The sequence below is a fragment of the Convolutriloba macropyga genome, chromosome 8 (assembly GCF_964194025.1).
Source record: "Convolutriloba macropyga chromosome 8, txConMacr16.3, whole genome shotgun sequence".
In the NCBI taxonomy this organism is placed as follows: Eukaryota; Metazoa; Xenacoelomorpha; order Acoela; family Convolutidae; genus Convolutriloba; species Convolutriloba macropyga.
The window spans coordinates 8076108-8088835 of NC_134475.1; the positions used below are offsets into that span (position 1 = coordinate 8076108).

General features: G+C 32.4%; 1 protein-coding gene across 1 annotated transcript in view; it reads right to left on the reverse strand.

The window, feature by feature from the left end:
* LOC142344349 (uncharacterized) overlaps nt 1-12728 on the reverse strand; it is a 101269-nt gene that overhangs the window by 1826 nt on the left and 86715 nt on the right. Inside the window, exons 24-25 of the mRNA XM_075395937.1 lie at nt 9901-10018; nt 2098-2271 (exon numbers count right to left, since the gene is read on the reverse strand). Of these exons, the coding sequence (XP_075252052.1) occupies nt 2098-2271; nt 9901-10018 (292 nt within the window). The remainder of the gene's footprint in view (nt 1-2097; nt 2272-9900; nt 10019-12728) is intronic.

The window sequence follows — 12728 nt, forward strand, 5'->3', positions numbered from 1 at the left end:
GGTCTTAGTTGTTTTTAGATTGCTTCTCCATTTTCTTTACTAACTTCATTTTGGAACTGTAGCCTCAAAAGAACGCTGGAAGAACCTTTTTTAATAACTGCAAAGTAACGGGAATAATTTTTATCCCTTGACCAATTAATTTTTTTACTGAAACAAAATACTTTCATCAAATGATTCTTTGCCTGTATAAAAACGCAACATAAAAATGATAAAAATTGCAAACAATTTTACCTTGAGATTTTTTTAAAGTAAACTGTTCAGTCCTCAAGATTACTTAAACTTAAAGTATGCTGAACATTTTTGATCGATTTGTTTCATCTGTTCTCTGAGCATAACATTTTCTGCATTTTTGTAAGCACGTCATAAAGTTCGTGCAAAAATAGTAAAATGTAAAAACATATAATTTTAGAAACAAATATCAAACAAGTAATTTTCTTTATTCAGCTCCGAAACAAGGATAGTCAGGTTTTGATCAATAAGCATTGCAGATTTTCTAACGGCTCAGACAAAAAATTAAAAAACAATTTAAACTTTATGTGTTTAAAAGTATTTGCGTAACTTCTTCAGAAAAAATAGACAAAAATAAATTTTTTTTCCAGATTTCAATGCCATGGTAAGCAGTAGCAGCTTCTAGCACTGATCTGGCGTGATATGCAAAGATTCGATCAATATTAGGTTTTTCTTTGGAAGTTCAAAAGACTTTCAGAATTTCTTTCATTATTTTTTTTATCAAAGACTGACCTCAAATGATCCTGCTCTTAGACGCTATATGTACCAAGAGACTTATGCTACCGTTGTTGTAATCTTATTTTCAAGAAAAAAACTGATTTGTATTTGGCTGAAAACTGAAAAACTTGGCCAGATATTGTAGAATTGTGGGAAATTTTGCAGGACTTTGACTGTTGTCCTTTTGTGTCCTATACATCACAAGTATTCAACCTGCTCAATATACCAACTGATCAAACTGATATTTATGAGCCAAACAGACAATGAATCTTAAATTTCTGATTCAAAGTCACAAATATAGCTAAGGGCGAAAAAAATGTTCGCGAGTTTTTTTGTTTTCAATGTTATCAAAAATACGACTGCGTCACAAAAACTAAGGCAAAACCCAGATGCAGGTTTCAAAAATAAATAATTGAGCTGTTGAAAAAAAAAAACAAGGAAACGAAAAAATGGCAAAAAAGACACCAAAAAACTGTAGAGTTTGTTATTATTTTGTTCATTTGCATGATTTTATTATCGACACAATCAGCTATTTTTTGTATATATATTTTTTGTATACAAGAAAATAGCCAAAACAGGAGACAAAAATAGGCAAAAATGACAAAAACTAATTAAAAACCTGAAAGAATGGCAAAACTTTTATAAATTTTATCATATTGTAAATAAGTTCTTCGCTCAACTTAAATTCCCGGCCCTTAAAAACTCGTTCATAGTATCGGACAGTCACCCCCTCGAAATCAGACCAAAAACAGTAATCTGCAAAATTGTCAGTTGTTACAATTCTCATCTGCAGAATTGATTTTGTTGGTTACTAAAATCCAGAATCCAGAGATGTCGATCAATTTTTGGAATCTCTGGATAACCTTACATAAGCGCAATTTTTACAAAATTTTAGCTCATTTCAGCGCATTATTAAGTAGGGTCTGTGCGCTTAAATTTTTGAAAATTTGTTGTTCTTTAGCGCCTGTCTTACTTATTTTTTGGAAATTTTTTGACCCAGGTACCTTTCATTCATAATGATAGGGTTGTGTTATCTTTTCTTTAGTCTGATCCGCTTTCAGAGACAACAACTGATTTTCAAGAGTTTATTTTGCTGTGTGTTCTTCTATAAGCTTGTATGATTGTTAAATAATAGCTTACAGAGGTGTGGTTTATACCCGCATTTATGATCAAAGCTAAGTGTGGCACGATGAAACTCATGTATGATAATGAATGAAAAAGTTTGGCATTGAAAGTCATGAAAAATCAAAGTTAGAGATATGACATTTACAGCGATTATGATTATGAACTCAATAAATTTGAACTAAATAACAAGGGGAAGGATTGGGGGGCTAAACGGTCAAGGACCGTTTACAGGTTGCAAGAACTTACTCGGGCTCTATAATGCAAACTGGGTCTTCAAATACTCCGTCAGGATCAGGTCCAGGTGTGCAACCTGCGATAGTGTAGCCTCTTGTAAGACACACCATATAGTCCCACACAGGCTCTCCTCTATTGTATTCATAGCTCAGCAAACGATCATAGACACCTTCATGTAGAACAGACCTGAACAACAGTATCATACAGAATCAAGGGTCAGAAAAAGTCAGACACTTAAAACAGATCGAAGACGAAATCACAGACGAAACCTGTGATCAGGTCAGCCAAGACCAAAATGACCTTTGATATGACCTTTCCAGACCGAAGTCACCTCTGATAAGAGGATCACAATCAGAAATTACGGCTGATCAGACCAACTTACGGTCGACAATATTTCTGCGCCTGAAGAGCGCTTGAAGCCATCCTTGACCAGACTAAAGTGCGCAATCAAAGCATTTTCAAAGTGCTCTCTTATTGATTAGACTCACCTGCACTTTATGATCAGACCGAATTGAGCTCGATTTTACTTCCGATCAGCCACACATGCCCTCCAAGCCGTTTTTGAATGAGAGCCTAACTTGCGCCCCGAATAGTCTCTGCTCAGATTATCCGGCTCTATAAAACTGGGATCAAACCATTCCGCATTTAATTCGTCTGTTAAAAGTCTAACCTGCGCTCGAGAGCGCCTCAGATTAGAATATCTTGCACTCATATTCATCGCTGATCAGACCCACCTGTGCTCGGAAATTTCAGCCAGAACTGTGGTAACCGTGGGTGAGCATTTTATTATTCTTATAATAAGTTCACCTCGTAAATATAAAGCGATTTTGTCCAAAAAAAGTATTCAAGCGCTGTTCTTCTCTTTGTATGTCATTGTTGCGAAAAAGAGCTGAAATACGGCATATTTGTTTAAAAATGCTTGGCGGGTGCGAAAAATATGCACCCACTAAGTTGGGGCGGGTGGCACAAACGGAAAAGATCCACGTTTCACGTGCATTTTCGTTTCACGTGCATTTTCGTTTCACGTGCATTTTCGTTTCACGTGCATTTCTAGGATCGAACGACGATTTAACTCAAGACTCAACTGATCAGACTCGCCCGAATGCACATCTAATGTGCTTCAAATTACATGGTATGGATAACCTGAAAAACGCAGGACACACTCGAGAGCGCACATGATTGTGATCAGAGAAAATTGGATCTATTCTGTTTCGGCCCCCAGTGTTTTTTATGACCCCCCGTTACAAATTATATGTTGTTATATAGCAAGTTACTATGTAAGAAAATAGCACGTGCGCTTGGGGTCATAGAAGATTTATGCAAACTAAGCGGGGGGGGGGGGGGGGACAGAATAGATCCAGAAAATTTCAAACACAGGCGGGTCCAGATCAGAACCCAGTGTTCCAGAAGTAACATCAGCCGGTCAACTTATAGATAATAACAGTTGTTGGGAAATAAGTTGGATCTTTACCGTTTTTGCCCCCCCCCTCACCCCACCAGTACGTTATGCCCCCCCCCCCCCTATTACAGAGCACGTACCATTACATAGTAAATACTAAGTAAAAAATATGGCACTTGCGTCTGGGGTGTGCAAATAATATTCACCACTAAGCTGGGGAGGGAGCACAAACGGAAAAGATCCAAAAGACGTACTCAATGAAAATACACATTTGGGTCTTAATTTTATTGATTTGTTTAGATCTTCTGCACAAATACTTTCTCCATTTGAACCACTGATAAAAATTTAAATGATGACCACTTTGTGCAATTTCCCGATAAAATGCTCCCCTATTCCATAAATTTATACATTTTTATATATGGTATGCGGTAAATATGGTTTTCTCTGTTTTCAAACCAATTTTTTTTCAGCTCAGAAACATACCAAATTTTTTCAGAAAAATTTGGTATGTTTTTCGGTAAAATGTTCTGTAAGCTCGGCTTAAAAAGGCAATACCTCGCATAATCTGTTTTATAATAAACAGTTTTCTGATCTTTTCCGTTTGTGCCCACAGCTTACTTGGCGCATGATATTTGCACCCACCAGACGCACTTGCAATGTTTTTACATAATGATTTACCATATAATGATACGTTACCTGTAATTGGGATGCATAACGTACTGGGGGAGCAAAAACGGAAAAGATCCCATTCCTCAAAATGTTTGTATTTAACAGTTTTGGATCCTGCTTCGGGTCATGTGCATCTTGACTGGGCTATAAAAATTTATGTTCAGGGGAATCAAAAGTGCCTAGCAAGATCCAGGAAAACGTGATCAGGGGTACATGGTTAGAGTGTTTAATAAATCGCACGTGCCTAACTTTCAGAGTATTTCGGTACTGAATCAGGAAATTTTTCAGAAATCTTTAAGTACTGATTCAGAGTTTGTTTGGGTCATATTTTGCTCTGATATTCTCTGATTCAGACTATGAATCAGACTCTGATTTTTCTCTGAAAAAAAATAAATTCATAACTAAGTTCATAAGCCGAGCTAGGTTTTATCAATGTTTTCAATCTAAGGTCCTTAAGAAACAAATTCATAAATGTTGAAACCTGTAATAATTGAAGAACTTTATATAATAGGTTGTGAAAAACTGACTTTTTGAGATTTTCCAGCATGCTTTTTGTGGTTATACCCTCCTCCTTTTTCATTTTGGGCTGGGGACCGGCAGTGGCGGAGTTACCGAAATAAGCTATACAAAAACTGGTGCATAAAAACTGGGGCACAAAAAAACAATGCATGCACAGATACCGAAACGAAAACAAACCAAAAAATGAAAAAAACATTAAAACGAGATAAGAATAAACATTAAAACGAGACAATAATAGGCAAATTAAACTGATTATAGAGCAAATTGCAACTTTTCTTTAAAAAATGGCAACTTTTTTCACAAGAACGTGTTCTGCCCAATTCTTTTGCTGATTCACAGTCCTCATGGCCCATACAGCTAATTCTAAACAAAAAATGCCCAAAAAGCAAAGTATCACAATATAACTAAGATCTGTAATAAAACTGATTATAGAGAAGTTAACGATCTCTCTATATGATCAGAAACAGAGTACTAAAAAGCTAAAAATCCAGGATCGACGCCTAAGGAAACTTTTTGGTAATTTTTATACAACTTCTTTATTTCATTTTTTGTCAAAGTATTTTTATTTTTGGTTTTTGTTTTTTCCATGTCACATGAATCTTATAAAGAATGATTGATCTGAAAGCAGATTTTGATTGAAATAAGTAATTCTTAAGAAAGTTTCACTCTTCTTTAAGAGCTAATATCATTGAAATCTCCTTAAAAACTGTTAAATAACCGAGAATTTTTGTGTGTGGGTTTGAAGTATTGAGAAGAATTTCTGATTTTCATTCTGATTCAGATCTAATTCAGAAATGCCTGCAGATTTTTTGGTGACTTAGAGAAAATGAGGGAATCCTAATTCTGCGTTTTCCTTTGATTCAGATAGGTGTCAGGATCAATACAGAAACTACTCTGAAAACCTTTGTAATCAGTACTGAAAGTTAATGTTACTGTGAAAAAGTTCTGAATCAGTTCTGATGCTGACTGAATGTTAGGTGCGGGCGTTCTATTTATAAAAAAACATTGAATCACAATTTACTAACTCAGCTTTATTGGTTAAAAGAAATGTTCGGTCGTCAGTAGAGATGCTGAGCGATAATATAGACCACACCTGTCAATCAATTTTAAGCAAAGGTCCACACCGAATATGGAGATGTTGTTGTTTAGATCTTTTCGAAAATTCATATTGTTATTGTTTCACAGTTTTTGAATTTTCAAATTTCAATTAACACTTTTTTTACTAGATTCTGAAAATAACCGTTTTAAAAGGAAGAGCTCCCAAATAAATTCACTCGGCAGTTAAAACAAGTATATTCAATTGAACACGAATTCTGTCGTGAAAAAAACTGTGCAGAAAAATAAGTTTGGCTGAAGATCTGCTCGATTTCAGTTACCTAAAAGAACAAAACTTGATGCTCAAATCATTAATCCGGTTTGTACACCAATTCCATTTTCAAGAACATTGATCATAAACTTTGTGATTTTGCGCATTAGAATAAATTAGCATCAGTTAATAATGATTTACAAGATTTTCTAATTGAACCTGTTATTCGTACGTTGAGAATCTCAGAGAAATATCATGTGTTCTTGTGTCAAAACTAATCAAAACTTTTTCCCAAACCTGCCTGAAATCTCCTGGGAGGATAGCGGAGGCGTTAATTGTTACCTATAGAGATGTGAACGTTCATCTTCTTCCAACTTTTAATTAATACTTTCAACTGTTCCTCATTATTTTTATACAGTAATTGTTGATTAAGATTTTTTTCTCCAAAATTCTACATTCTTACACGTTCTTAAATGGTCCGTTATCGTTTTTGCAATCGTTTTGGAAACTGAAAAAATGTGCGTTTCCATAGTCCGTTAAAACTGTTTTGCTGTTTGCTTCAAGATTTGCTCCCTTTCACTGTGAATTTTTTAGTTAACGAATGGATTTTTGCCTCAAAATTTTAGCTTTTGAAATTTTTCTATCTTTTTGTTGCAATTCGTTGTGCATTATATTTATGAATTCAGTGAGCTGTGTTTTTGCTTTCTTTCGAAATGTTTGTTCTACTACTGTAACCCATATTTTTAGAGCAAAATTTTAAAAACTCCCTTGGTACGCAGAATTGGTTTTTGCCCCAACAACAGTTTGTATAAATTAATAAAAGGCACGAAATACATTTTTGATCGAATTTTGTCCTCAGACGACCCAATTTCACTTCATTTTGAAAAACATTTTTGGAATGTTTTTTTTTCCTTGTATTGTACATATTCATTTTCAATAAATAAAGCAATGTTCTCAATTTTGATAGGTTATTGTACCGATACACACCACTTTTCTTTGGTAATGTCAAGGTGTACTGGGCTGTAAAGATGGCAACTATTTGACATCATTGGCATAAATCAATGACAAAATGATATGTTACCAAATTTGCCCCCGTTTCATTGCAAAATTAAAATATATCATGCTCCGTCTTCTGATATTGGACATTATCTAAACACAATTTACTTTGTTAAAACCGAAGCCTGAAGCTGCAAAATTGAATGAAGTAATTGATTTTTGCTTAGATGATTTTTCCCTAATTAGAACTTTTTTGTCGCAAGGGTTCTTTTTTGTGTTTCATTCTATGCAGCAATAATCTAAATTTAGCTAATTGAGTTGCCTTTGAAGACCAGCTTTATGAGTCTTGATATATATGAGCCAGAGACAACTAAAACTAAGCCCAACCCCTTTTGGCCATAAGAAAGTTTGCAAAATGACCTCAAAAGAAAACTAAAATGGTAATTCTTCTTGTTGGTAAGGTACTGAAAAACCTATACTTCATCCAGAAACTCTTTGGAACATAGACAACCTGACAACTAAGGCGAATCCGCTACAGCTCTTCACGCACGAACAGACAAATATTGAACTGCTGAGAAACCTTTTGGAAACATATTAAGTTACAACTAAAATGATATACAAATTATAAATCTTGAGATTCAAATTTTGGCCAAAATGTAAACAAAAATTCCATTAAGATATAAGATATAATTTAGTCAAAAGTGGCAAAAACAGTCACAGATCTTCAAATTAACAGTGAAATTTCAAAAAAAGAGCAAAAAATTCTAGGTAAAAGTTTAGACAACACGAATTTTTTCATGGTAAATCTCAGCAACATAACCAAAGTAAATTAAACCAAAAGAGTATTGACACAGTACGTCTACACAAATGCCCAGCACATGAATTTGTCAGCTTTAAATTTATCATTGGCCTATTTGAAGAAGAAAAAATGAAAAACAGCGTGAAATGGAAAAATTTAACTGAATTATCAAAAAAAAAATGTCCTCAAAACCAAAACTTTGTCTAAGCTTTACAATAACCGTAATTCATAGTAGAAAATTTTATTCGACAGGTCTATGCAAAAGGAATTGAAAACTTGAAGAAAAGAGAAACTTCAGAACATTTAGGAAAAATTCGCAAATTTTAAAGCCTTTTTTTGCATATATGTTGATCATTACCAATGATTGCACCAAAAGTTCACCAATAGTAATGTCCTCATTTTCCGACTGCGTCTAAACGAAGACATTGCAAGACATTGCTGAAGAAATGCGCGAAGACGACTAAGGAAAAGAAAACAATTCCAGAAAGAACAATTACTCAAGGTGTTTTTATCGCAAAAAACGTACAATTGATCTAATTTTAACATGATATCATTAAGATTATTTCATTTGTAGTAACACCTATAACTGTGGATAAATCAGCCGAAAGGTGAAAAAGAGTAAAAGTGGCAAATTCTTACTTAATTGATATAATATTCTAAGAGGAAGAAAATAGCTCAGAAAAAGACGCAATAGGCTCATAGGTTTCTCCATTTATGATAAAATTCACTGTGCTAATAAAGAGCCACCTATTTCTGACAAAAAAATTTATTTAACAGGTGAAACTTCAAATCATTTTTGTTTAGTTGTGCCTAGTTGGTGCGTTTTACAGGGTGCGTTTTATTTGCAAACGCTTGAAACTATTTTTCTCCAGAAAAAATTACAAGTTGCGATTTTGATAAAATACTTACAACGAACAGTGCTGTAATGTACATCAATCAGTGACCGCGGTATACTGTTAACAATCTAAAATTATGCTAGACAAAACAAAAAGGGCGGTACATAACATAGAAACGGGAAGAGAACGAATCTGTTTATAATTTTCTAGAACATTAGACCCGGCCAAGTGCACGTGCCCTTTAGACAATGACTCACTATATAATGGCACATGTGTCTGTACACGTAACTTGGGGCTACAAAAGGAGCAAACAAAACACAAATTCAGTCACAAACAGTTAAATTAGCCTCAAAATCAGCCAGTATGTTATAAAACAACCGTATTAATGACAAACTCCGCTTACGTACCACACACATGAAGAAAAACCAAACCAACTTTGATTTATTTTACTTCCGATCAAGCATAATAACAAAAATTGCTTAAAAAGCTTCAAGTGAGGAAAAAATTGCTCACTTTGACCTCTTTCTGACGCCTCAATTTTTTTCTCTCCAAAAAAGAGGTATGAACAAAAAAAACACTGTTTCAGCCAAGTCCGGATGATTACCTTGTACGAATCTGGCAGATAAAATGTTTATCTTCCATTTTCTGGCAGAAAACTACTGGTTATCATTCAAGATTAGGCCGGAAAATGTTAACTTAATTGGCAAAATTCTGTCAGAGGAAAGTGTTTTCTCGCAGAACCTGTTATTATTACGGGTAAAATGACTGAAGCTGGGGAAGACAGAAGCTGTATATTGCAAAAACAACTTTTCTCCGCACCGTTTCAACACAATATACAAACGCGTCTCGAAAGGAAGAGCTCCTTTCACTCCAGCTGTAAAGTTGCTCCGCTGTAAAACGGATTTTTTTCAACTGTTTTTTAGTTGAGGCCTCAAAAATATTCCAACAAATAAAATTATTATAAAATCACAAAATTTGAAAGCACCATCCAATGCTCCCCACTTGGAATCGATAGAACAAGGCTGTGATGCAATAATCCAAAATCTAGCGCCCAGAAATTAGCCATTTGAGCATTGCTAACGGGGTCTAAGAATTAATAGATCGGAAATGAGATTGGGCATGAAAAACACTAATGACTGTATTTTAAACTTTATACAAACGTTTGTTTTTCAATACCCGCCGATAATGATGTTTTTATGCCCAATGTCTTGAGATTTTATAAAAAAAACTCAATGATCGTTTCTGACTGTATATTTTAAGCTGAGGAAATGATCAAGTTTTGATAACTTACTGTGATGCTCCACCAATCGGTCTAGTTCTGTCAACGAACAAAACAGGCTCTGTTGATTTTCCATTGCTGCTGAACACTGTCGAAATCTGGTAATAAGTTGAGTGGTGAAGAGGGTGTGCTAAAATTAAATTTTCAATGGTTTTCAGTTTCCAATAAGCGTGGATGCTCTATCAGATCATATTTAACAGTCTTGTTGGGTCCAAAGTACTGGTCATCACCTGACTAGGACCCCTGGGACCTATTGATGACCTCTCAGGTCGAGACCGAATGGTTATCTTGCAAGAACTTGCAAGTTTCTGGCAGAAACTTACAAGGCTATGCATCGCCTTGCAAGTTTTACTTCCAAAAACTTGCAAGTTCTTACAGCTGTCATTAGAGATAGATTTCATATTATGCTGCAAGATTTATACTATAAATGTTAGCAAATAAAAGTCCATTCTACTTGCGAAAATATTATTATTATTATTATTATTATTATTTTTATTATTATTATTATTATTATTACTATTATTATTATTATTATTATTATTATTATTATTATTATTATTATTATTATTATTATTATTATTATTATTATTATTATCATTATTATTATTATTATTATTATTATTATTATTATTATTATTATTATTATTATTATTATTATTATTATTATTATTATTATTATTATTATTATTATTATTACTATAATTATTATTATTATTATTATTATTATTATTATTATTATTATTATTATTATTACTATTATTATTATTATTATTATTATTATTATTATTATTATTATTATTATTATTATTATTTTTATTATTATTATTATTCTCATTATTAGTATTATTATTATTATTATTATTATTATTATTATTATTATTATTATTATTATTATTATTATTATTATTATTATTATTACTATTATTATTATTATTGTTATTATTATTATTATTATTATTATTATTATTATTATTATTATTATTATTTTTATTATTATTATTACTATTATTATTATTATTATTATTATTATTATTATTATTATTATTATTTATATTATTATTATTATTATTATTATTATTATTATTATTCTTATTATTATTATTATTATTATTATTACTATTATTATTATTATTATTATTATTATTATTATTATTATTATTATTATTATTATTATTATTATTATTATTAATATTATTATTATTATTATTATTAATATTATAAAAGGTACAGAACAATGGAAAACCCTAACCATGCCAAAATTAAGGGCTATAAATTAGCAGGGGTTCTTAACAAGAATGTGCCAGCTGCTCTAGAAATATCCAGTCATTCAGCTTCACTACCCTGGTCGAGGTCCTCATTAATGATCAGACAATTAAAAAAATGTACAGGTTGGGGGGGGGGGGGGGGGGTAAGTCGGTAGGCTGAAGTCTGATCACCAACTCACTCAATAACGAGTAAAAAATTATTTAAATTTTCTCAGCAAAAATTTAATTCACTATTAATTCAGTAGCTGAGAAAAAACTGAGAAAAAAATGAACTTTTCCACAGTTTTCTTGATGAGTACTTTGAAAAACAAAAAAAATAAATTGGCAGTACTATGTGAATAAAAAAAACAATTTATGCGCCTAATCGACTAATAAATTTAAAAGAGAGAGGAGTTTGTGTGCTGAAAAATGAAGTTCTAAAGCAAGATAAGAAAGACATCAAAGTTCTTGTTGCAAAAAAAATTGCCTACGTCAGGTCTACTGAGCAATCTAAGTACAGTGGATGACTTTTTGGCTAACCCCGTTAAACGATTAAGCACAATCGTTTCCTATTTATTGCACGCTTTTGAGCATGGGGAAGAGGTTTAAAATTTTATTAATTGACCATGTAAAAGAAGTTAATATATTAAAAATATACCAATACAATTTGGACACGCTACATCTCTTAGAACTTACCATTTAATAGGTAATTAGCAAGTAAATATTGTTCTTTAAAGTAGCTACTAAACAAAGTGCTCCAAATGTGCCTGGGTATTCAAACTGCATGGGTCTTCACTCCCATAATTTTAATCTGGTCTCATTTGCTCCAGAGCAACCGAGAATTGAAAAATGATGAAGCCACGATTCTTTTATTTTCGACAGTTTATATGACAATACCATAAAAAATTCCTGTGGTCGGATCAAATGTATTATATCCTACCAACTGGACGTTACACAGTAATCAAACTGAACAATTTAAACAAATCGCAATAAAATCCAGTAAATCAAATAGTTTTTGTTGGTTCACTTCAATTAAACAGAGGTTTCTTTTTCAAGCAAGGGGAAGGCAGAGCTGACTTTTTTGATACACTTCTTCAAAAAAATGATTATTTCCCGAATAATCCATTTGAACGACTAGTGATGTAAAAAATTTTGAAAAACCTTCTGCATGAAAAGTGATGCAGTAATAAATTCTAAATAAAATCCTGTTGTGAAAAGTGAGATAATTATTAGTTTCTGAAAAAAACTGTAAGAAAAATGATGCAGCTATAATATCCAAACAATCACTCTGTATTAAAAGTGAGATAAATGCTAATTTTTAAAGAATCTCTCTGTATCAGAAGTGATGTAGCGGCTATTTCCAACGATTCCCTTTGTATGGAAACTAAGATAATTATTATTTTCTAAAAAGACGCTCTGTGTGAAAAATGATGTAACTGTTTCTTTTCGAAAAATTCTTCTATAAAAAATGATGTGATTATTGATCACTGAAATATCATTATGTATGAAACGTGTTGTAACTTTTAATTATTGATAATACCTGAAAAGTGATGCAGCCTATATAAAAAATATGTTGCTATTATTTTTGATCAAGGC